The 23,806-nt window shown below is 43.2% G+C and overlaps 1 protein-coding gene across 20 annotated transcripts in view; it reads right to left on the bottom strand.

The window, feature by feature from the left end:
* Tcf4 (transcription factor 4) overlaps positions 1 to 23,806 on the bottom strand; it is a 346,347-nt gene that overhangs the window by 201,925 nt on the left and 120,616 nt on the right. For all 20 annotated transcript variants that reach the window (XM_063277625.1, XM_063277624.1, XM_039097159.2 and 17 more), the window contains one exon: positions 23,184 to 23,280. In XM_063277625.1, the coding sequence (XP_063133695.1) occupies positions 23,184 to 23,280 (97 nt within the window). The remainder of the gene's footprint in view (positions 1 to 23,183; positions 23,281 to 23,806) is intronic.

The raw sequence follows: 23,806 nt of genomic DNA, 5'->3' as shown, positions 1-23,806 counted from the left end.
AACAATGATTTAAAAACCAATCAAGCAATACAGCCTTGAACCTTTCCTTAAGTTACTGGCATTCATGGGCCATTAGCAGTGGGATATGCTTCCAAATAACACTTTACCAATCAAGATTCTGTGATTAGAAAAAGAAGCCAAATGGTTAAATAAATGATTATTAATATCCTGAGAAATAATTTTACCATGATTGCTGCTCTAACTACTTTAGTCATTAAAATAAAGGGCTTTGGTTCTCTCTAAAGGTTGCGTTTTCAACTTTGTAAAAATTCTGAATAAAAGCATGCAAAAGTAATTTTATAATAATATTATAATATTATAATTATAATAATAATAATGGGGGCATCTGTATGAGAAATGCGCTTACACATACTATTCTAAATGCACATTTTCTTTTTTTGGAGCCACATGTTAGAAATGAATACAGATATTTCTTCCTGGTTTTTTTATGACTTTTATGTATTTTAATTTTATTAAATACATAAAATTTAGCCGAAGTGCAAAGGAAGTAAAACACAAAATTTTGGAAACCTTTTAGGATTACTTTTAAGCATGTGTATGTGTAAGTACACATGTGCAAATGCTCATGCTGGCCAGGTTTGTCAGAAGGATCCCGAGCCAGAGTTAACGGTCATCATCCTCCACCTAACACGGATGTCCTAGGAACTGAACCTGGGTCCTTAACAAAATCAGTGCGCGCTCCTAACTGCTGGGCCACTTCCCCAGCTCCAGTTTCTTGATATCCTAAAGGTGCAGGGAAGTAGCACGTGTCCTTTTTGACCGCCCTCTTGCACCTTGAATAGCAACCACAAAATTCTCTGGAGAGTGAAATCGGAACTTGAGCTCTCCGTTCCTTTCTAGATCTTTGTTATTATGGACTCAGAAAATGGCTCCATCGGTTAGAGACTTGGATTCAATCCCAGGACCTATATGAAATAAGCCAGACTGGGGCCAGCAAGGGGGCAAGCCGTGAAGGTTCTCGGTGCCAGCCCGATGACCCAGTTATCGTGTGTGTGAGTGTGAGTGTGAGTGTGAGTGTGTGTGTGTGTGTGTGTGCACGCAAAAGAGATGGACAGACACATACTATGGATAGATAGATAGATAGATAGATAGATAGATAGATAGATAGATAGATAGATACAGAGAGAGAGAGAGAGAGAGAGAGAGAAACAGTGATTTTTTTTTTAAAGCTAAGAAAAGCAGTGCACACTTGTGATTTCAGTGCTGACAAGGGACAGTAGGTAGATCCCTAGAGCTTGGTGACAAACCATATTATCCTGCTAGGTGATCTCCAGGCCAGCGGTAGATCTGATTCAAAACCTATGATGGACAAGATCTACGCACTCACACTTGACTTCTGGCTCACATACACAGACATGCATAACCCCCTTTCCACCCTCACAGCGGACAAAATCCGTCACACAGCGCAGCAGAAATGATACTTAGAACGGGTAACAGAATCTCGGGCTGTGTGTGAGGTTCAGTGATGAAGCAAGTGTTCGGGGTGTTCGAAAGTCTTAGTTTCAATGCCGCTGAGAATAGAGGAAAAGAAAACCCAAATATACATCTCACCCTACATAGAATCCTTAGCTGGCTATTTCTCTAACAGTTTGCAGAAGCAAATCCCTTTCCCTCAAGATCATTCAGGCGTGGCTGTCTGCTATAGAAAATGATAATGGATTTCATTTGGATATATGTATTGGGCTATTTTTCCTCTAATTTGGCTTTCCTCCTCATTCAATTAGAAAAGTCTATCCACTTTTCTTTCCTTCAAGTTAGGGAAAAAAAATCGCTCCTGCTTAGGAGAGACATACAGTGTTAAATTGTGAATGGATATATGATTAAAGTCTGCCAAAGCACAGAAGCAAACCGGGAAGAACAACAGGTTAAATGTATTATTCACTTGAAGACGTATTAATAGAAAAATATAGACCAATTCACCCTTCCTTTTTCCCCCAGTGGGATTATACATAATTTTAGCATATTAAATATCATGCAATTTACCAAAAAGTTATTAATTTATGGGGTAAAAATATCTCGATGGTAAATAATTAGGTGCTAAGTAGGTGGTGACTCACTTCTACTGAGAAAGAAATAGGAGGAGTTAAAAATAAATCCTTACACGAGCAGTTTGAAGACTAACAGAAAGACACTTTGAAGGATTATGCAGGTCAGAGATCCATACTGAAATTATGACCCCTGAACTCATACTACGCAGGTAGAGCCCAGGCATCTGCATCACATGACTGACCTAGAGTAAAGTCAGGTATACAACGTACGTGAACAACGGAAGGATGTGGTCCTATTTCCTTAGGGAATTTGGAGGTCACGGGCTGACAAATGGAGAGACATTTGTCTGGTCCAGTTATGTGTATGATATTAGGAAATGGTGAGATAACAGTAAACAGACGTCCCAATCCATGCATGTGCCCTTCTCATGTTCTCTGATCGACGCTTGCTCCATTTTGCACTATCTACAAAGCAACACACGTGCAGGGGGCTTAACATCAACTGCCCTTAAGGTATGTCTTTACAGCCTACTGTCCCGGCAGCCAGCACATAGTCCGTCCATAACAGGTATCCTCCATTAAACATCGACACACCCATGAGTCCGTGGAGGCCTCAGAAACAGAAAGACTTAACAGACTGCACACAACAGAGAAACTGACAACTCTGAACTTGGAGGGTAGGGGTAAGATGTCTTGGTGATTCAAAGAGCACACACGGTAAGTCTTTTAAAATATGCCTAGCTAATTTCTTTACAGACAAATGCGAAAGACACAAAGACTAAGGAGAACAGCATGAGAGCAAATAGCATGTATTCGTTTACACAGTCCCTTGTTCAAACCCACACCTTGAAGGTTTGCAGGTGTCTACTGACAACCTTTGGGGTTTGTGCATTTTCTCTTTCTGTCTCCCTGCTCCCTGTTTCAGCCTGGTTCTGACATCCTTTGTATATCTTCCTTCTTCCTTGGGAAAGTCATGTGCATATCTGTCCTCTATCATCCTTTGTGGACACAAAGGTGAAAATTTTACTCGTGTTTGAGCAGTGTTTCCATTGCCTGTCAATGGTCCATTTTGTGTCTCTTAGATTGGACATCCTGTTGTCTAGATTCTTGGGGAGACAGCACCTTACTCTTGACTGTGACCTTTGAGTGGCTATTCTTTACTCACTCTTGTACTTTTGGGGTTCTTTCTTTCTTGCACATTTTTAATATGGAGAAATTCTAGTCCAATGACCAGCTGGATTTTTCTCATGGTGAATTGATTCTTATACAGAACAATTTCCAAATATCTGCTTGTGGAATCCTACTCAGAAATATCCATTCACCCCTGCCCTGTATACTTCCCCTACCCACCTCGCTTCTCCCCCAGCCCCCACCATTCTGCATGGTAGCCCCTAATTAATCAGGATTAATTGTTATAATTTGTTTGAAGGCATAAAAAGACTGGAGTTCGGCCCAACATAGCTTCCATTTTTAAATGTTTCAATCAACGGTTCATATATTATTTGTTTAAAATAGCATAATTTGATGGTGAAATCCGGTGCAACATCCATAGGTCTGAATTCTTGGAGGCATTAAATTTGCATAACCCAATCAAGCTGCCTGCTCCTTCTTTCCGTTGCCGAGCTTGACCACTCACTTGCTAGTTGGATTTCCATTATGCTCTTAAAATATTCTCGTATTCCACACTTCCAATCACATCTTTTGTTTCAGAGAGAACTTAATCAAGAAGGGTTTTGTGCAAGTTTCCACTTGCACATGATGATAAATAGCTTCAGCTACGTTCAGCCCATTCACAATCATTAGTTTTCTTTCTTCGCCATATACAGATAAATCACATGTTATCTACGCCATTATTTCCCGAGGCTATGTCCATATTCCCATGGTCTTTTCTACCTGGTGGGCAGAATTTAACTCCTTTCCGACCGCGAATTTTGTAACGTCTCCTCGCCAGCCGGCAAGAGCTTAGACATACGATGTGCAGTGCTCTCCTCCTCACATGCGCTCAGAAATGAGGGAACGAAAATCGAGCAGCTACATTCTGAAGGCGGGAGACACCTCTACTTTAAGACCAGTGCTCTTGGAACTGGCAGTGGTACGTATATCAAAAATGAAATTTCTTGAACTCCCAACATCATATAATAGACTGGCTCACAGAAGCTGATAGAGAGCAACACATGAAACCATGAAGAAAGGATATTGCTTGCTGTACTGGGGAATGGACTAAAGGAGTCAGTTGGGAACACCAAGGGATGGGGACAGGAGAGCCTCTTCGGCAGGCCGTCCTTCGCGCTGGTGAAATCACGGAGATCTCCTCTCAGGCACTAATTGGTAAACGCTCTCAAGTACCACATTTAACTAGATTTTCTTACAGCACTAATGTTACTCCACCAACACAACTTAGCAGGCAATGCATTTACAAAACTATAACAGGCTGAGAGGAATTAACAATGAACAATGTGCAAAATAGTCAATTACAGGCTTAAACTTTAAACAAGGACTTACAATGAAGATGTTGAGGGGGGGAAAACCTATCTTGGCTATTGGGTCATTTTCCAGGCTACTAACTGCTAAACTATGTGCAGAATGTGCTTCTGATTTAACCATCCAGATTCCCGAAAAGCCAGAGACTGTTGGTCTCTAGGCAGAATCAACTTCGTCTTCAGACTGAGTTTTGAAACGAGGCAGTTCTGTAGAAAACCAGTAAGTTTTATTTTCTATAAATTATTAGAAAAAGAAAGGGTAAGCGGGCTTTATTTTTATAAAATTCTTATTCACACATAAATGGAAAAAAAAAAAGACCAAAACCTTTACTTTGGTCTGGAAAAAGGTACTGGTTGAATAAATCCTACAGCCTGTCAGTCTCTGGGGATTATTGGCCACATGTCTCAGTTCTTCTGAGACACAGCACCAGCAATGGGTGCCAAGGCAAAAAATAGCATGAGAGCCAGTAGGATTTTTTTTTCAAAAACTACACAGAAGAGGAGAAAAGCTTCCTGACTAATAAAGCATCTCTCATGTCTTACAAACAGTTGGATAACGTGAGACCTGAACTCTCACAGTTGCTGGCTCTGATGGTGGTAGATCAAAACCTCATACAATAAAATGACCCAATAAAATGAGAAGAGGAAGAGGAAGAGGAAGAGGAAGAGGAAGAGGAAGAAGAAGAAGAAGAAGAAGAAGAAGAAGAAGAAGAAGAAGAAGAAGAAGAAGAAGAAGAAGAAGAAGAAGAAGCAGAAGCAGAAGCAGCAGCAGCGGAAGAAGAGGAGGAGGAGGAGGAGGAGGAGGAGGAGGAGGAGGAGGAGGAGGAGGAGGAGGAGGAGGAGGCGACAGTGGCAGCAGCAGCCAGGTACATTGAAGGACTTTTGTGTTCTTAAATGTGCCAAGAAGATTATGCAAATACAAATGAACACAGGAAGGTCTGGGTGTACTGCTTCAGAGATATAGGTTGGAACCAGGGCCGAGTCCCACTCAATGCTAGGAATCAGGAAGATGGGATTTTCATGTTCTAACCAAGCTTCTAGACCAGTCAGTAAGAACCTCATCCAGTGTGGCATCTAATCATGCAAACGATTGCCGCCCTTCCCAGTAATTTTCACCACTGTGATGCTTACTAGGGAAGTAATTGCTGTTGACTTAACCTGAGCTGAGATATGCCTAAGCCCTATACCAGTTCCGTGCTAAGTTGCAAGCCAGGTTGTTAGGTACTAATGCATTTCCTCCCTCTGGGTCTGCTTAGATGTAGGGCAGTGCCCTGCAATGGGACTTTCTCATGGCTCCCCTGGAAATTCACACATCCATCTCCCAGGACTGTGTCTGCTACAGAACCCTGTTGCCAAAACTTTTTGTGATCCTGGTTTTCAGAGCCTTAGTATATAACAATATCCCCCTAGTAAACACGAGCCCAATTTTAATATAAACCACCATTTCGTACTGGGTTTGCTTTGTACATTTCTGTCCTAAATCCAGATATAGGTGAAGGGACACCTAGAACTTGTCCACATGGTTTTAAGGTTTTGTGCTTAGTGTAGTTTGCAGTTTGTTTTTTGGTTTTTTTCTTTTTCAATAAAACACGACAAGGTAGCAAGTTAATCATTAGGGGGATCACTGAAAATTTGACTCATGTTTTTGACTGCCTGATAAATGCATTGAGTTATAGAACTACATGTGTCTCTTCCTTTCCCTTGAAGAGCTTACTTGCCTTAGGTAGATAAGTTCTCTCTAATCGTAGAAATAGCTCCCATAATGCCACACATCTCCTGCAACAATAATGCTGAACGAATGCTGTAGATTCCCTACGCCCCATGACTTCTGCATCGTGTGTGCACTCCTTCGCTTACTCTATCCAATACAGTAGCTTTTGTCATGATTTCCAAAGTATACATGAGGAAAACATGATCACACAAAGCAACTAGTTTAACCAGCTCGACGGTCAGCTGAGCTAACCAGTAAGGATTACCAATGAGGTTAAACATCCAGTAAATGGAATAAAACCAAACAACACCCACCGCTAGGCATCACGCTGTCTGCTTCCTGGGGCAACAGAGTGAGAGGATGGAAATGTGCCGTATTTGTGGACCAAAACCAAGAGTAAGAAGTCAGATAAGGATAAATACTAAGTCCCATCCCACACAGGAACACGGAAGCCCTGGATGTAACGAATGGGGGAAAACCCTAAATCCTTTCAATAGACCATAGGTGAATCTTTAATCAGAAATAGTAGGCTAGATTTATATAGACTGTTTGCAGAGAAAGCAGGAAACTAGAACACACGCAGAGGATGGTGACTGGATGTCCTAGTTAGCATTTGGACTGCTGTGATAAACATCATGACCAAACACAACTCCGGGAGGGAAGAAAGGTTATTTTACTTGTAGCTGAGCGTTCACTTTGGAGTGAAGCTGGGGCATGGCTCAGGGCAGAAAGTGGGAGGCAGGAATTGGAGAAGAGGGTATGAATGGGTGCTGCTTGCTCCCCATGACTTAGTCAGCTTCCTTACAACATCTAGGACCATCTGCCCGGGGGAAGTACAGCCCACAGTGAACTGGGCCCTCTCATATCAATTTATAAGATATGATAATATAAGGTAGTAGATACATACATACATACATACATACATACATACATATATACACATACATACATACATCATCACAGGCCTACCGTATGTGTCACCTACAGGCCAATCTCCCTACAGGGAGAATTTTCTCGAGGTTCCCTCTTCCCAAATGAGTCTAGATTGTATCACGTTGACATAAAAACCAGCTAGCACACCAGGAAAAGTACAAGGTGTGGTAGAACCATGCTCTGAAATGTGGTAAATGTATTCTCCTTAGAGTGTTGAAGGAAATTGGGATTTCCGTCCTCAAAAACGTATAAAAAGAGTGGCCAGAAGCTATGGAGTTGAGAACTTTGTATAAGCAGAGGTATTTGGATGGGATGAGTCGCCATGACCATAGTGTTTTCCCTATGTGGGGAGCACCCAAGCAGAGGGGTCAGTGCCTTCTGAGAATTGTTCATTCATTCAATTGCTCATAGCCACATGTGTCACAGCGCATCTCGTACATCCGTGTCACAGCTTCATGTAAGAATAACCCGTGTGCCAGGAGGGAGACATTTTAGAGTATCACAGCCATAGACAGGGGCTTCAACTCCTTTCTTTCTTTTAGAGTTTATCATGACTTCACAGAATGATCAGCAGTCTCGGTGTCACTCGGATCTGTCAGGGGTGAGGAGGGTGAGGTAAGGAGAAGAGAAAGAGACAAGGAACAGTGGGGAAGGACAAGGGGAAGGTAGAAGAGGGGTAGAGGAGGGTATGGTGGAGGTATGTGAAGGCAGGGGGTAAGGGAGGGGAGGGGGAAGTACTGAAAACATTATGCTAACGATGAGAGATTAAACAGACTGGAAGTGATTACTGATTAAACAAGAATTAACTAGTTTACTTAAAGACACCATGTTTGCAGGGGGAATAAAGGTTTATAAGAGAGAGGATTACTTTTTTCATTTTAAAGTCTGTAGAAAACCAAATGACTTATCAGAAAATATCCTCACTCTTCTCTGGCCTGGTAAGTTATCTATTCCTGTGATCTCATGGCTAAGTATGAGATACCAGCCAAATCTGCAGTCCTGACCCAGAACTACAAATCTGTCTTCCCACAAACTTCTAAAAAAAAAAAGACCATTATGTCTAAAACTGGACCTACCAACATTAGTCCCCCATAATGAATCTGTAATTTGTACATCCTAATGAGAACGCTATTAGCCAATGGGAAACCTAACCAGACGGACCACCAAGAAGCCAAGGATCACCTCTTCCTTATCCATCAGTTCCGGATTCCCATGACGTCCAGCAGCAGGTCAGTACTGCTCAGATTCCTACTGTCATTGTCCCACCTGTCAGTCTTCCACCACCTCCTCTGAAAACTGCTTTAGTCACCACCAGCTAATCTCATAGTCCTCACATCTGCAGGAGTGACTGTCCTATAGCACAGACCTTATCGGCTCATATTATCCCACCGTTCAAAACCAATCCTTAGACAGCTCACCACAAGTTTCCATGTTCCAAGGGAAAGCCCACTTCTTCCACTGTCTGTATGAGATACCTTTTCTTTTCCTAGAGCCAGAATTCTATCGCAGCTTAGCCTGTCAGCCCTTCCTCTAGGGAACTAGGCCTGGGCCTGCTGATGTAGCCTCTAGTGCTACTCTTTTCAACGGCATTTGTACACTCTGGTAACTCTCCTTGTACCTGGACAGTACTCAGCCTTTAAGCCTTTAAGATAATGGCCCAAGTGCAACCTTGTGTCCGTCTCAAACTGTGTGCTGAGTCAGTCAACGCCCAAACCCACTATAGCTTGAGTCAAAGACCCACACTGTAGGCGCTTGCTTCAACAGTCTCTCTCCGAGTTTCAGGTGGGTGTCTGCTAGACAATTGTTAGAAATTACACAAGAATTAACTACCCACTCTCTGTTCATCTGTGATCAGACAAACTACATTTCTCATGAGACTTTTGCTTTTCCTTGATGGGTTGGGATCTATGGAGGGACAGGGGGTGCGTCTGGGTCATCTGCTTCCTGCCATGAATTCATGAGCTGTCTGGGGTTCAGCAGTCACCGTGTAAGAAACGTAAGAAGGAGGATGGCAGTGTTAGGAGGAGAGAAGAAGAATGGGAAAGCTTTGTGTCAAGGTGGGCAGAAGGGGAAACAGTTAAAACTATGTGCTCATCTTCCTGCCATTAAATGACTTAAAGTGAGGAGAGAGAGAGAGACAGAGACAGAGAGAGACAGAGAGAGACAGAGAGAGAGAGACAGAGAGACAGAGAGAGACAGACAGAGACAGACAGAGACAGACAGAGAGACAGAGAGACAGAGAGACAGAGAGAGACAGACAGAGAGAGAGACAGAGAGAGACAGAGAGAGAGACAGAGAGAGAGACAGAGAGAGACAGAGAGACAGAGACAGAGACAGAGAGACAGAGAGAGAGACACAGAGAGAGAAAGAGACAGAGAGAGAGAGAGAAAGAGAGAGAGACAGAGAGAGAGAGAGACAGAGAGAGAGGGGGGGGGAAGCCTTTATTTGACTGACTTATTATTTTCAGGAATAGGATTAGCTGCACTTGACTTCTGGGAATTTTTTCTGTATCATCTTTGATTGAGGGATCCTGGGGAGGTAAAGACAAGGACTTTGGAGTTCGGCGGATACAGCTTAGACTCTGGGATCCATCACTCTGTGTCCTCACAGCACTGAGCAGGTCCTCTGTCCCCACACATCCTCACCTACATTCTACAGAAAATGGCAAAGGCAATGGCCACACAAGAAGCTTATCACATGTAGAGGCTTCTGTGAGGCCTTGTAAAAAAAAAAAAAAAAAAGCAAGTATCTTTTAAAATATTGTAGTTATGTTAAGAGACTGGTGGCTAGGCTGGGCATCCCACTAGCATTTGGGATAAATGCTGATCGTTATACCAATGGTATAGACTGCTATTACCTAGCCTCCCTTAGACGGTGTGTCCATCTGAAGGCAGAAAGGGACCTTCAGATGGACACACTAGTGTAGAATGCCTAAGGCATGAGAATTTTATCAGAAGCCTTTAGAGTACTTGTTAAATAAAGGAATGAAACAACTTCTAACTGAAGGCTAGCATTTATCACTTTAGTCTACTACTATAATGGGAGTTTATACAGATGGTGTCCAAAACTATAAATACTGAGGATGATGTCACTGTAGAGATTGTCTCTTAGGTGTGTTGTTTTGTTCTGTCTTGCTTTGTTTTGAGACAGGGTCTCACTGTGTAATCAGCCAGGGTCTTATGTAGGCCACGTTGGCCTCGAGCTCACAGGCTTCTGCTTTCTCAATGCTGGGACGAAAGGCCTGGGCTACCACACCTGGCCACTGCAGTTACCTTGATGGCATCAATCTTACTTTTCCAGCAGTTGGTGCAATTTTTCAGGCAGTGAGATAGTGCCCCGTGCTTTCACGGATTTGGAGTTTGCCCTTCCCTTTGCCGCTGTCGGGGAACATTTCCTCTGTGCCTGAAAAATCAAGACAGCTAAGCCATGAGGTGCAAAATCCGCTCATGACACAGCCAAGCCCAAAACTGAACTTGTGATCCATTTCATCATCTCTCTCCTTCCAACTTAGCCACTAGAAAAAGCTCCCTGCCTCCGTCTCTAAATAACTGCTTGTGCTGAAGTTACCAAATTCACAGCCGCTATTGTTGATGGGGGCCAGGGGGTATATGAATGAGAGGGTGAAGCTAGTTTTCTGAATAAACAAGTAGTCTCCAAATATAAGACTATACCAACAGTCTTTTTTGTTTTTCTGAGAAGATATTTGCCATCTGTGGTCAAACCACACAAAATGCTCTCAATAGTAGAGGTCTTGAAATTCGACCACCGAGATGTGTTACCTCATCATAATGACCACGGGAAATACTAAATGACAGGAAAATTAATCCTCCTTCAACAGGGAAGATGTTTCACCCAGACAGCAAGCAGTTTGTTGTTTTGGTGGGAGGAAAACTCAGGACAAAGAAAGGTGGTCTGTGCTGCTATAACTTTCAGCAGCACCTGACCTTTATATATTCTGTCACAACCTTAGATCCCCATGCTAATTATTAATTATCCACCTAAGGGTATGCCAACTTACACTTCCTGCCCCTTAACTAGAGCTCTTGGAGAAGCTATTGGAAGTTGCCTGACTAATGGACCATGTCTGCAACAGCTAAATGGCTTAGCGAATGCAAAGATTCCCCCATATGCATACTTTACAGTGCTAATGTAGACCGGTTGCCAACTGCAGTGCAAATGCCTTTCCACAGTCACATACCTGGAGGAGGGTCGGGAGCTCCATGGTTGCACTGAGCTGTGGGCGGTCAGCAGAGGAAGGCCACTCTATACATGCAGCTTCCCTAAAGCATGTACAGGGGACCAGCGTTTGGAGTATAAACGGTGGAGACCAACATCCTCTGGTTGGCTCGGAGGATGTGTAGAGTCACAAAGAGGCTTCTTTTTATACTAGAGCAGGTGTGAACTCGATTCCACCAGTAAAACTACCATCAGCTCAGCTGAGAGAAAAGCCGTAAATTTTTACTTCAGAAGCAAATGAAACTCGTGAAAATTCAGGGGCAAAAATCTCATTAACCATTTGGATACCTTAGGAAGACGGCGAGCCGTGAGGGAGGCCACTTTCTTTGGTTTGATTATCAACTGACTTTCAAGTGACTGAGGACTCTGCATAAAAAGGCAGGAAGATGTAGAGCCAGTTTGTCCCTGAGGATGCTCCCCATCCCTAGTATGTCTTCAACCTGAGGATTCTCCCCATCCCTAGTAGGTCTTCATGGTCTTTATGCTCTAACTGTTCCTCAGGTTAGTTTGTTCCAACAACTACCTCAGAGTCATTACCCACCCCACTGATGTAGTCTGCCAGGGACAGTAAAAATATTGGGATCTCTGCATGTTAATTTTCAAGTCACATTGGTGAGGCCATCATGAGGAAAGAATAGGAAGACTCACTCCGATGAGATAAACACTGACAACTAAAGAAAATGTGAATTTAATTCTCACAAGATACTAGTCTTTAGAGCTTCTAAAACTGGATATTAGGTTCATTTCCGCACATTCCAGAAGCTCTGGAGGAGACCGGGCCTCCTCTTGATGAGCTCCCTCTTTGATGGGTGCTGCCCAGTTAAATGGAATGTGTCACACACCAAGTGCTCACACTTGCATCCTAAATGCTTAGATTCGCTAGTTGGACTGTCAAGAATACAGTTGGTCTGAGTAGCCCAAGGTAAGTAAAAGGCACAAAATTAGCACCCAGAAGAGCTTCAGAGGTTTCAGTCACAGCTCATGGCTCATGCCTGGACGAGCATTTTCGAGGACGAGAGCAGTAAAACAAACGGCTTTGCATGTGTCTCTTTCTCTCCTCCTCCACTTCTTTTGTCTTCCTTTCCTCTACCAAATATCATCAGGTATCATGGCCTCTCTATTGTATCCAGCTTTAATGTGGCCTACGAGGAGTGGTGCATCACTCGTCACGTCCATAGTCCTCCAAACTTCCCTAAGTGATACTCGAGGTTGAATGTGGCCAGCCCCGGGAAGTGAAAAACACCTCGAGTAAAATGACATCATGCATAATAATGATTTGCATGAACTGAGTGAGAGCACCAGGTGGTTTTCGTCTCGTTTCACTCAGACACACACCATCTACTCACATGACAAATCCCATCATAAGCACGAAGGAGACTTGATCTGAGTAAGGCAGCCAAAGCACCAAAGGATGTTTTCAAACCGGAGCCCTTGCTGGACCCATTCCCACCACTTCCCACAGACTGGCTATTTTGTGTAATGTTCAAGCTACACGAAAAGCCTGAGGGGCTGTTCTTTGACATCAACAATTGGAACCTGTGTTATACCATTCGCAAATGATGCCTCCTCGATATTCTCCTATTAGTAAACGTGTGTCAAGAAATTCAGACGCGATTAAGGAGCCACCATTTCAGAAGATGAAAAACGCGTGACTTCGTCTATGAAGAGCTTTTGCCTCAATATATGTCCCATATACATTGCCCTGGTTGGCTCAACATACACACCACGTACTAGTTGTTTGCTGGGTCTGATGTTCTGCAAACGGGAAGGAAATGACTTAGTTCCACTCAAACATACATGTTCCCTTAGCCTCAGTGAAGAGAAGGGTAGCTTAACCCCACACAGGGCCGATGTTCTCTGCCAGGCTTCTCTAGAGGAAAAAGTCAGCAAGGACACCTCAGGGGTGTCCCCAAGCATGTGGAAGATGTCTGTCAGAGCACCACTGAAGAAAAGCCTTGTTCACTGTTCAGTTGCAGCCAAATAAACCTATGTTTTTGGCCATTTTCTTTGACTCAACTTGAGGGCCTCTCAGTCATGTGCGAAGATGAAACTGAGAAACCTTTATGGACAGGAAAACATCTGGAGGCCACCATCTCACAAAGCGACATGCCTGAGTTTAGCAAAGCTGTCACAATGAGGGACTTCCGGCCTAGGATAAAGGCTTTTGTGAGCAGGCGAAGAAAGAAACCCTCCCACTTTGGTACAGATGTCTCAGAATCCACATGCTATCCTGTGGCCACCTGCTCCTGACTTCTACTCCATCCGCATTAGAAAACAGAGGTGTTTTTAAATTATTATTATCCATGGCTCAAAGGCTCTGTGTTTTCAATTCATAACCAGGACCAAAAAAGGCGACTCGTATGTATCTCTGTGTTGCTGTGACAGTCCCACAGCGGGGCAGATGCCACTGGTATCTCTTGAGGCATTTCGTGCTTAAAATGGTAGGTAGGCTCCTGGGTCTTTAGGCGGTGCCATGCAGTGCCCTGACAACAGTCACATTTTCGTGGAGCAGCAGCACAGCAGCTGAGAGAAACACACAGCCTTTAGTAGATGATGCGCTAATAACTGCCCTGGGTGTGAGGGACAATGGAAAAGCTTGAAGAAATTCAGCGTGTGGGAGGCCAAAGAGACGGCTTAGCAGGAACATGTGTGTGCAAGCCTGACTCGTGGATTTCATTCCTAGAACACACAGGGGGAGAGGAGAGAACTGTTCTCTCACCTCCGGAGGGATACAGTGGCACACCCCCCCCCCATGGTGTTTTTTAAAAGAAATTCGGTATTTAATTCCCACCACCCCAGGGTCTGTCAAGAGGTAGTGTACTAGTTACCTCTGTGAGCTTGGCAATATGTGAAATTCTTAGATGCCACCTTCCCAACGAAGACGGTAAAGAAACTTCCCTACTAAATAAAAGCACCGGTTAGTTCCCACCCTGTTTATCTTCATAGACAGAAAACCTCTCCCCCTTGCCTGTGTTCTCTCCCCTGGCCTGATTCATGCCACGGTATTCCTCAGCAGGATTGGAAAACTTTGGGGCCAAAATGTTGGAGCCTGGCCTCACAGTTTTATCCAGTCTTGGCATGTTGTCCAGAATTAAATGTCTTTTGGCACACCTAATCTTTCACATTACTTTGGAAAGTAAAATTATATACATAAGAAATAAAGAGAGAGACCCCACTCCCACCCAGCCACACGGGGTTGCCTGCTTCAGTGTGGAGGGGCAGCTCGCTGGAGGTGAATGCCCTCGAGACTGAGTCTACTCCAGTGATCCTCAACCTTCCTGATGCGCCCCAGTGTTGTGGGGACCAACCCACGACATAAAATCATTTCCACTGCTGCTTCACAACTGTAATGTGGCGACTGCTGTGAATTGCAATGTAAACATCTGATATGCTAAGACATCTGATATGCAACCCCCGTGAAAGGGCTGTTGGAGCCCCAAAGGGGCTGCAGTTGACGGGTTGGGTGTGGCTGATCTGGGAGAGAGGCTCTCTGCCTATCATTTGTAGTAGCGCATCCAGGGTGCCGAGCCTCTGTGGTATGGATAGAATGGGATGTTGTTGGCATTAAGATTGACCTCTGGCTTTACCCAGGAGAGCACCAAAAAGACCGGTGACTGAAACTATAGGCTGGCTACTTGATGAAATACTTTAAGAGAACAGAAAATCCGGAGCCGTAAAGAAGAAGGTTCGGTCAGTGCAGGTGCACAGAGGGGGTAAATAGGTACCCACTGGCTTGCTCTAGAATCGGCACAGTGGAGGCTCAGGCTTGTGGGTAGACGTGAACACCCTGGCCCAAATCCAGCACCGAGCTCATCACGGTACCTCTTGATCTACTTTGCATCTGTCTTTCTCATTTTCTGACCAAAAGTGAGATGTACCTTTCTACTTTATTGCATGAAGTTTTGCTCTTGGATTTCAAAGTTGCTGAGTGAAGAAACCCTCACTTTCCACTTTTAAATGTATACTCTGGGGACAGGAGAGCCTGCTCGGCGCTCCAGAGTACTTGTAGCTCCGGCAGAGGGGTTCCCAGCATCCACGTGGTGCCTCATAGTTATCCTAACTCAAGGTTCGGGGGACCCAATGCCCTCTTCTGTCTTCAACAAGTACTAGGCCCATGTATTGTTCATATACACACATGCATGCCAAACTTTCATATGCAGACAATTCTTCTCTTGTCTTTTGCACTGAAGAGGGAGGCTGTGAACTATCACATACACAGTCATCATCTACCCCAGTCCCCAAATCCAGAGACAGGCAGAGAATCCGGGAACCAGAGAGGTAAGGGACAGACATTGCTAAATCCATCCTTCCCGGTCTCGACAGAAGCTGTGAGTCATTCTGAGATGATGATAAGGACTGAAGAGTCACAGAGCCACCAGCCATGAAACCACAGACTTGCAAATACATTCTAGCAGTAGCTAGCACCAAACTTAGGAAGGAGAGAGAGAGAAAAAAAAATGAACCTACCATTAGTCAAAGTTTCCAGTACCTAGAGCACAAATATTCCTATCAGATATTCCTATCACACCATTTGCATGTAGATCTTAAATTATATCTGTTTCTTTCAGAATCAGTAACTTTCTCTTTCTTCAATAGTATCCTCATGTGGTACAGACTATCTCACACTTGGGCTTCAGATGATGAAGCTTCACAGAGCTGGGGTTAGCACAGTCAGCTAGAGAGCCACCCTTGCATAGAAGAAGTCACCCCGGTCCATGGGGGAACTGCATAGCTCTGATGCCCACAGTTCTCAAGGCACATTTTCCTGGTTATCAGTCCTTCTAACTTCCTGAGAGGCAGTTTCTGCGAACGTGTTCCACCTGTGAAAGTCTTTCACGGACACAGTATGAGTCTCGGTACGGTACAGAGGAGGTGCCAGAACGAGGAGGATGCGGGGCAGCGGAAAAGAGCGGCAGAGGTGACTGTTGACCAGACAGCAGGAAGTGAGTTATCTACACTGGCGGCATCAACTTCCTCAGTGGCTTTCCAGATATTCTCCATTTCACTGACTTCTTCTTACGCATCAAACAATCGGTGGTGTGGATATCGAAAACTGAAACCTACCAAACCATAGTGTGACATAGGAGCATATTCTGTACAGCTGAGGACACACAACGAGAAGCTGAACATTGGGACTGGAGAGATGGCTCAGTGGTTAAGAGCACTGACTGCTCTTCCAGAGGTCCTGAGTTCAATTCCCAGTAACCACATGGTGGCTCACAACCGTCTGTAATGGGATCTGATGCCTGTTTCTGGTGCATCTGAAGACAGCGACATGTATTCACATACACAAAAAAATAAATAAATAAATAAATAAATCTTGAAAGAAAGAAAGAAAGAAAGAAAGAAAGAAAGAAAGAAAGAAAGAAAGAAAGAAAGAAAGAAAATGAACATTGAATTTCAAATGGCCAGATTCTGGTACAGGATTTCCTTCTAGTTTAGTAGCATCTAGAGCAGACTCTAATGTGGGCATTTCATTCAGAGTTTGACCCTTAGACATCTTCTTTTTATCTTGGACCATTCAAGGCCATTTGTTGAGGTCCTGCATTGCTACCCTAAATACTGACCTGCTACAGCACACTCTCCGGTGCTCGACTGATGGAGTTGAAACTTCATGCTGAAGCCATGCCTTAGTTACAGATCTAGAATACGTGGAGATATAAAAGAACCGTTTAACTGAGACAGTGCTTTAAAGTAAAGCGTCCATCCAGGAAAATGGCTCAGCGGGTAAGGACACTTATGGCCAAGCCCACTGAGCGAGTTCAACTGCTGGAATGAAAGGCACTCAGTGGAAGGAGAGAAGAAGCAACTCCTACAGGATGTCCCCTGTCCTCCACATTGTCCCCTGTCCTCCACATATACACTGTGGTGCATGGATACCCACACATGCCCCTACACGGGCACACACACCAAACAAATTTAAATTTTCTCTATCTTTTCTTTTTTGTTTTGAGGGGCTGGGGGGGTAGTTTTTCCACACAGGGTTTCTCTGTGCCACAGCTCTGGCTGTCCTGGAACTCACTTTGTAGACCAGGCTGGCCTGAAACTCAGACATAGTTCTGCTTCTGCCTCCAGAGTACTGGGATCAAAGGTGTGTGCCGCCACTATCACCGGGCAGATTTACTTCAAATTATACACGCGCGCGCACAAACGGGCTCACATGTGGAAAATACAAAGCCTCCTAGCATAGGGATAAAAGGATTAAAACAAGGAAACAAACACCTCAAAAGATCAAATGCGGGCTAGAGTCAAAATGACACATTACGACAAGGAAAGACCATGAGATTACAAAATCACCACAGAGACCTTCCGAAGAACTCTTCTTCCCTCAGCTAAAAAATAGTGAAAAACAGGAAGCACTAAGCAGTATAGGAAACAAGGAGAAGACTCAAACTCTCTGAGCTCAAATCCTACCACAGCAGCCAGGGCTGCTAACATCACTAATGCTGCCACTTACATCGTGACATTTCTCAGAATTTCTTGGAGATGGCTTAATATTAAAAGAATCAGAACACACCTCAAAAAAAAAAAAAGAAAAAGAAAAAGAAAAAGAAACCAAAACCAAAACAATTATAAAAGGATCAAAATTCTCAAGCAGCACAAGTAAATTCAAATCAGGACACCATTAAAGATTCCTCATACCCATAATTGCAGGCTCCATATTATCAGGGAACATGTACAAGAATGACAACCAGACAACAGAAAAACAAAGTGAGAAATGCCATCACACACACACACACACACACACACACACACACACACACACACACCCCACAGGCACACTTGTGTGTTCATTCACTCATGCACAAACCTGGCCACCAGGGCTGGGAGTTCGGCTCCACGACAGAGCGCTTGCTAGACTATGTAAGGCCAAATGTACTGAGTTCAAGGCCAGAAGAAGCACAATAATGATGCTAATAATTATAGAGATATAAGCAGAAGTTCAAGGAGGAATACTGAACATCAATGGAGTTACAAGCTGCCGGCTCGTCTAATTGCTTCAGAATACTTTAAAAGTGAACAGAACTTTCCAGAGTTGGCTTTTGCTGTTGATTAATATTTACCTTTCAGCATCTGACCTAGTGGGCTAGTAAAAACCCATCTGCCCGAGCGGGCTAGTAAAACTACCCGGGCTTTGAAACGATGATGTTTCTTTGAGGTCATGCTTCCCAGTGCACATAAAGATTTCCAAAAACAGTTTTCCTCATAAAAGCCAATTCACTGGGTATTTTCCGTCTTTCACAGAAAAGAAACACCACATTAGCATCTTCTAGAATGTATCTTTTTTTTTTTTTTTTATAAGAAGTCTGCACCGCCTGATTCTGCCACTGGGGTGGGAAAGCTTGCAATGTTAGTGTATGCTTACGGTAGCCATAAACACTCTGAAGTTATACAAACCTAAATATTCCTGCTAGGCAAACAGAGCAGTGGAACCGAATTATAATGAGCCAGCAGCTGTCACAAATATGACCACAGTAACCAAATCAAAATACCAACGGCTAACCCAGATGAGACTCAAAGGTCATCCTATAAGCCAGCAGCTTTCTTCAGTTCTTCCCACAATCCTCCATCTAATCCCACAGTAAAATGTTCCGCTGAGCTAGGTTAAAAACAGTGACTTTGGTGGTGAATTATTCGCTGGCCTGGTGCAGTCTGACTAAGGGCTAGACACAAATACCACAGCTAGGAAACCCCACCACTCACACTGGAGCATGCGAGCACTGCAGCAGCTGACAGGGACGCTCCAGGCAACTGTTACAATGTATCACTTTTCGTCCACCCGCGCCCACCCCCAATTCATGAACCTAACCTCACTGGGCAACAGGCTCGCTCATCCTCCAACAATGGGGTTTCTAACTGAGACTCTGGAACAATAGAAGGAAAATGCGTGCTCCCGTCCGTCCTTAGATCAAAGAATTTCAGCTGAGAATATAACTGGCTACCACTAAAAACTACTCGGACCATAACTTGCAAAAAGGTTGATGCCTGGCAACACCAAGTTTATTATATTAATATGGCCCTAAACAACATTTTAAAAACAGGTTACTTCTGAAAAAAAAAATCTATATTCTTTGTGTATGCTCCTTACCAGGATTTTCATATAGTTCTAGACCATGTAAATAATCTTAAAAACTCCGGACTAAAACTCATACCCCTCTGTCCTGTTAGCATGTTCCAAAAGTTACCCAACGGATCGCCTGTGAAGGCTTTGGTAAGCTGTTTCATAAACAAGTGAGTAAGTGTCCAAGAGAAGACAATGGCATTAACAAGCCATGTCTCCTTTATATACAAATCAGTATACACTGGATCACATATAAGGAATGTAGGCTATTGTTTTCTCAAGGAAGGCGATAAGTCGGTCCGAAGCAAAACATCAAGAGAGAGAAGTTGTTAACTGGTCCATGGACTAGAGTCTCTGGATCACTTAGAGCCTATCCCATAGCAAAACCAAAATGAAAGGCTACTTTTTATCAGAAGTTTGCTTTTCGGCTGGTTATATGCCCTTTGAAGGGTTTGTATAGCATCGTCTCATGAAACTGTCTGGACAACAACCACAGCTAGACAACAACAAGGTCTCTCCTAAAGGCAACCTGTAGCCAAGGAGGACCATTAGTCCCCCCAACGTAACAGGTACACAGGGGTGGATGTGTGCACTCACGGATATGCAAACCTGTGCTCACCTATATTTACATTGGGGATGTCACACGCGTGAGAGAAGGGCATTAGTTTGAGATTAACACATTGCTTTCTAAAGGAAAAGATTGATAAGGTCATCCTAATTCTTATCAGCTATATCTCATTTGGCCGGAATAGCGATTGTGAAAGATCATTCAGATGAATTCTAGACATCGAAGCTTGTCCAAAATAGGGAAGACTTTGTTATAAAGAAGTTTATGGGCAAACATCTTAACGAGTATTTGTATCCTGTCACTAAAGTAGTATATTGCCAAAAGAAAGAAAATAGATCAGAACAATGTACTAAAAAAAAGGAGAGTGAATGTAGTACTTTTTCCTTGGTTTGAAATAAAATCAAACTTCATAAGTAAACAGAGCTTTTTGGTTTTTTTGTTTTTTTTTTTTTTTAAGAATCAGGTCATCTGCAGTTAATAACTCTTTCCTGTAAAATTAGTGTGGCTTATTTCTGTAGCAGACGCCCAATTCAGTCACAGACTTGATTGATTTGACAGTAGAGAATCTGTTTCAATAAAGTGGCTGATTTATTTCCAATGCTATAGCTTTTACCCTAATGTGACAAGGCAGAAGAAAGTCTTTGAAATAGAAAGACATCTTTTGTAGTTTTAGTGGAAACCAGTTAACGACTCGGGAGTGGACTACTGCCCAGAGCTTTCAGTAGACTCTGAGGGCTTCTTTTCCGTGAGCAGAAAGTCACAAGGGTCACACATTAGAATACAGGTTAAACACAAGGAACGTTCAGGATGGGACTTGACTGTCTTCTAAGAGTTCAACCTGCTGGACAGAGAGGGATCTTACTTTATCTCTGTTTGCAGATCGCTTGTCCTTAATCTTTTGGAAATCCTGTTGTTTTGATTTAAAACAAAAACAAAAAGCATAACACCCAAAGGGCTTGTCGTAAACAGTACTTTTAGCACCCCGGGCAAACTCAAAGAAGATCTTTGTTCAAAGAGTTGGGCCCTGAGATGCCCCAGCCGATCAGGCGAGCTTCTGGGATGTGAGAAATTAGAGGGAGGGAAGAGTGTTAAAGGCACCAGCATCCTCAGTTCTTTAAAAATACCTTCCAATTCTCCTCTAAACGAAAAATGTAAGGCATCCCATACATGTTTTAATGCCTTTCCCTCTCTTTGTGTCCTTTTGCACACTGCACGGTGACCTCTCGCTCTTAGGGTGACTTTCTTGACCCCAGTCTGACACTGCCCCGTTAATGTCAGATAAACCATTTAGCCCAAGCACAATTCCTTTCTGTGCAAAAATCTGCTTGAGGTGGAAAATGTCGCAGTTTGTAAACAATAAAGAGCCGTGTTTCAGGCCAGACAGCTTATCTAACAGAGGGGCCTTTGCATTGGGAGCAGTGGGCAGGGGCCTCGCCCACAGAGCAGCGGTTCCCAGCACAATGCAGGACTCTGTACTGGCCTCCATGACTAAGACTCGAAGGGGAAGGAAGGCAGACAGATGAGAGACGCTGACATGGGTTTTCAACTTAAACAACAACCAAGCAAAAAGAACCATGTCTACGGTGTCAGACCACTTATATTTAAAGAGTTGGGATAAAAACACTGCTTTGGGAAGTAGCTGTCCATGAAGAAGTGTGGAGAACAGCTATTTGTACGCCTTGCTGTGTTCTAAAACATTAACCCATCAGACTGCTCTTTAACCTGTCCGTGTGCACATCGAACTTCTAAACAGGGGTAGCTTACATACTCTAGGTAGCATTTTAGCTCATCGGAGAATAATTTTAGACCCTTCTAAATGAAGTTTGTATATTCTTTTCACATTACGACCAAGGCCCCTTCTTAACTTTGTCTTTGACTTTATCTTATGCAATTAGGTAAAAAATAAACAGAGAAGCAAAAAACGGAAATCTTAGCATCACAACTCTTGACACCACAGACTCGAACCTTGTCCTATAAAGTCCAAGTTATCAAATCCCCCATCACCAGTTTCCACACAACTTAAATTAGCCGAGGCTTGATTCATTTTCCAGCAGTAATTAAAAAGAGCTGGGGACTCCTGCTTTTTGAAAATCCAGACCCCAGAATCAACTTGACCACTTTTGAAGTCAGAAAGGAGCTACCAGTAACAGGCACCCAGATCAAATACCATTCTGTGGTACTCAGAGAAGGCATAAGCTACATCTTATCCATTAAAAACAACTCTGTGTCAAATGCCTGATTGGATGGCAATTAAAAAAAAAAAAAAACTGAGATTAAAGGACCATCAACACCTTAAATAACTGGCATGGCTTCCAAGGCTTAAAATCAGGACACTCTTGAAAAGCATTAGCAATTACAGTCTCAGAAGGATAATATAATTATGGCTCAGTATTCTCCTTAGAAAATGATCCAACAGCTTTGTGTCCATGAAATTGAACTTCATGTATTGATGGATTTGCAATAGAATTTGGCCGGTCTGAAAGACCTCCCAATATTGTGAGGAACTCTCACATTTATTAGCACCAAGATCATTGTCTCCAATCAAAAGGAAGTAGCAGGCCACTGGGACCTTTTAAACCATTATGGGGAATCCTTTCATTGCTCCGGTTACTACTGCTAAACAAACATCCCGACTGAGTAGTCAAAGGCAGAGGAGTATGTACAGCAACAGACTCGAACTGCACGCAGCTGTCCAGCTTTTGTAAGACTAGAACTAGGTCTAGCTAGACAGACGGCATAAAGTCCACGCCCTGGCAAAAACACAACCGATTGTACAATCCACCTTGCAGGGGTTACTCTGACTGCTTGTCTTTAACAACCACACAGAGCCAAAGATTTTATCACAAGTATCTTTCCCTGTGCCCCGAGGATACTGCCTACTGTCAAATGACACTGCATGGCCCAAGAAAGACAAAAGCGTCCATGGATACTGTAACACTGAAAGTCTTTAATTCCATGTTTGTAAAACTTAATACTTTCTGTTCTGTTAACCAACATTCCCAGCCGTTTTATTATGATTTATTTATGGATGGCGTTTCTATACTTTAGGAGCAGTATAACTTGACCACTAAACGGATTGGCTATCCCTACTCTTAGAAGCTGAATGCTTATCTGAGGCACATTTACCTTCCAGGGCGAGACATAAGCTTTCCAAAAGTATAGGGTAAAATAAAACTTTTCTTACTTTGTATTCTGGAATTGACAAAAGGTGGAGAGAGATTGTCATGTGACCCAAGATCCCTGCTAGTCATGTGGTCATAGGGAGTCCCATCTCCATAGTTCTGTAAATAAAACAACAGAGTAAGACACATTTTAAAATACATACGAAAATACACCTCAATACTGAAACCTCTCCTACCAAAAGAACCTGGGATCGGCTATCATTTACTCCATGAAATCTCACTATAAGACTTTGACCTTTCATAAGGATAGTTAAGTTCAAGAGAACTCCTCAATCCACAGAATTCAAATGTTTCCCAAAATGATAGCTGGAAAACGATATAAAGACATTGGATGAAAGTTTTGATGTGATTAAATGAAATACAACTTCGAAAACATCAAACTGCACATCAAAACCTACGTCAAAGCAGGCAGAACTGATTCATAGCCTACAGTAATTGGCCTCTTGTAAAAGCAAGGTAGGTAGGGCTGCTTAGGGAACATTTAGCTTACAATATTACAGTTTCAACGTTTTATTTTAGCGACTGTTGCAGCTGCAAAATGAACGGCTCATTATATTAGTAATTAACACATACAAATGTGAAAAGTATCGTGCTTGAACTAGGAACGCACATCAGAGCTGCAGCG

The sequence above is a fragment of the Rattus norvegicus genome, chromosome 18, assembly GCF_036323735.1.
Source record: "Rattus norvegicus strain BN/NHsdMcwi chromosome 18, GRCr8, whole genome shotgun sequence".
Lineage (NCBI taxonomy): Eukaryota > Metazoa > Chordata > Mammalia > Rodentia > Muridae > Rattus > Rattus norvegicus.
Note: the sequence above shows the minus strand (reverse complement) of the source record. Positions and strands in the feature narration are given on the sequence as shown.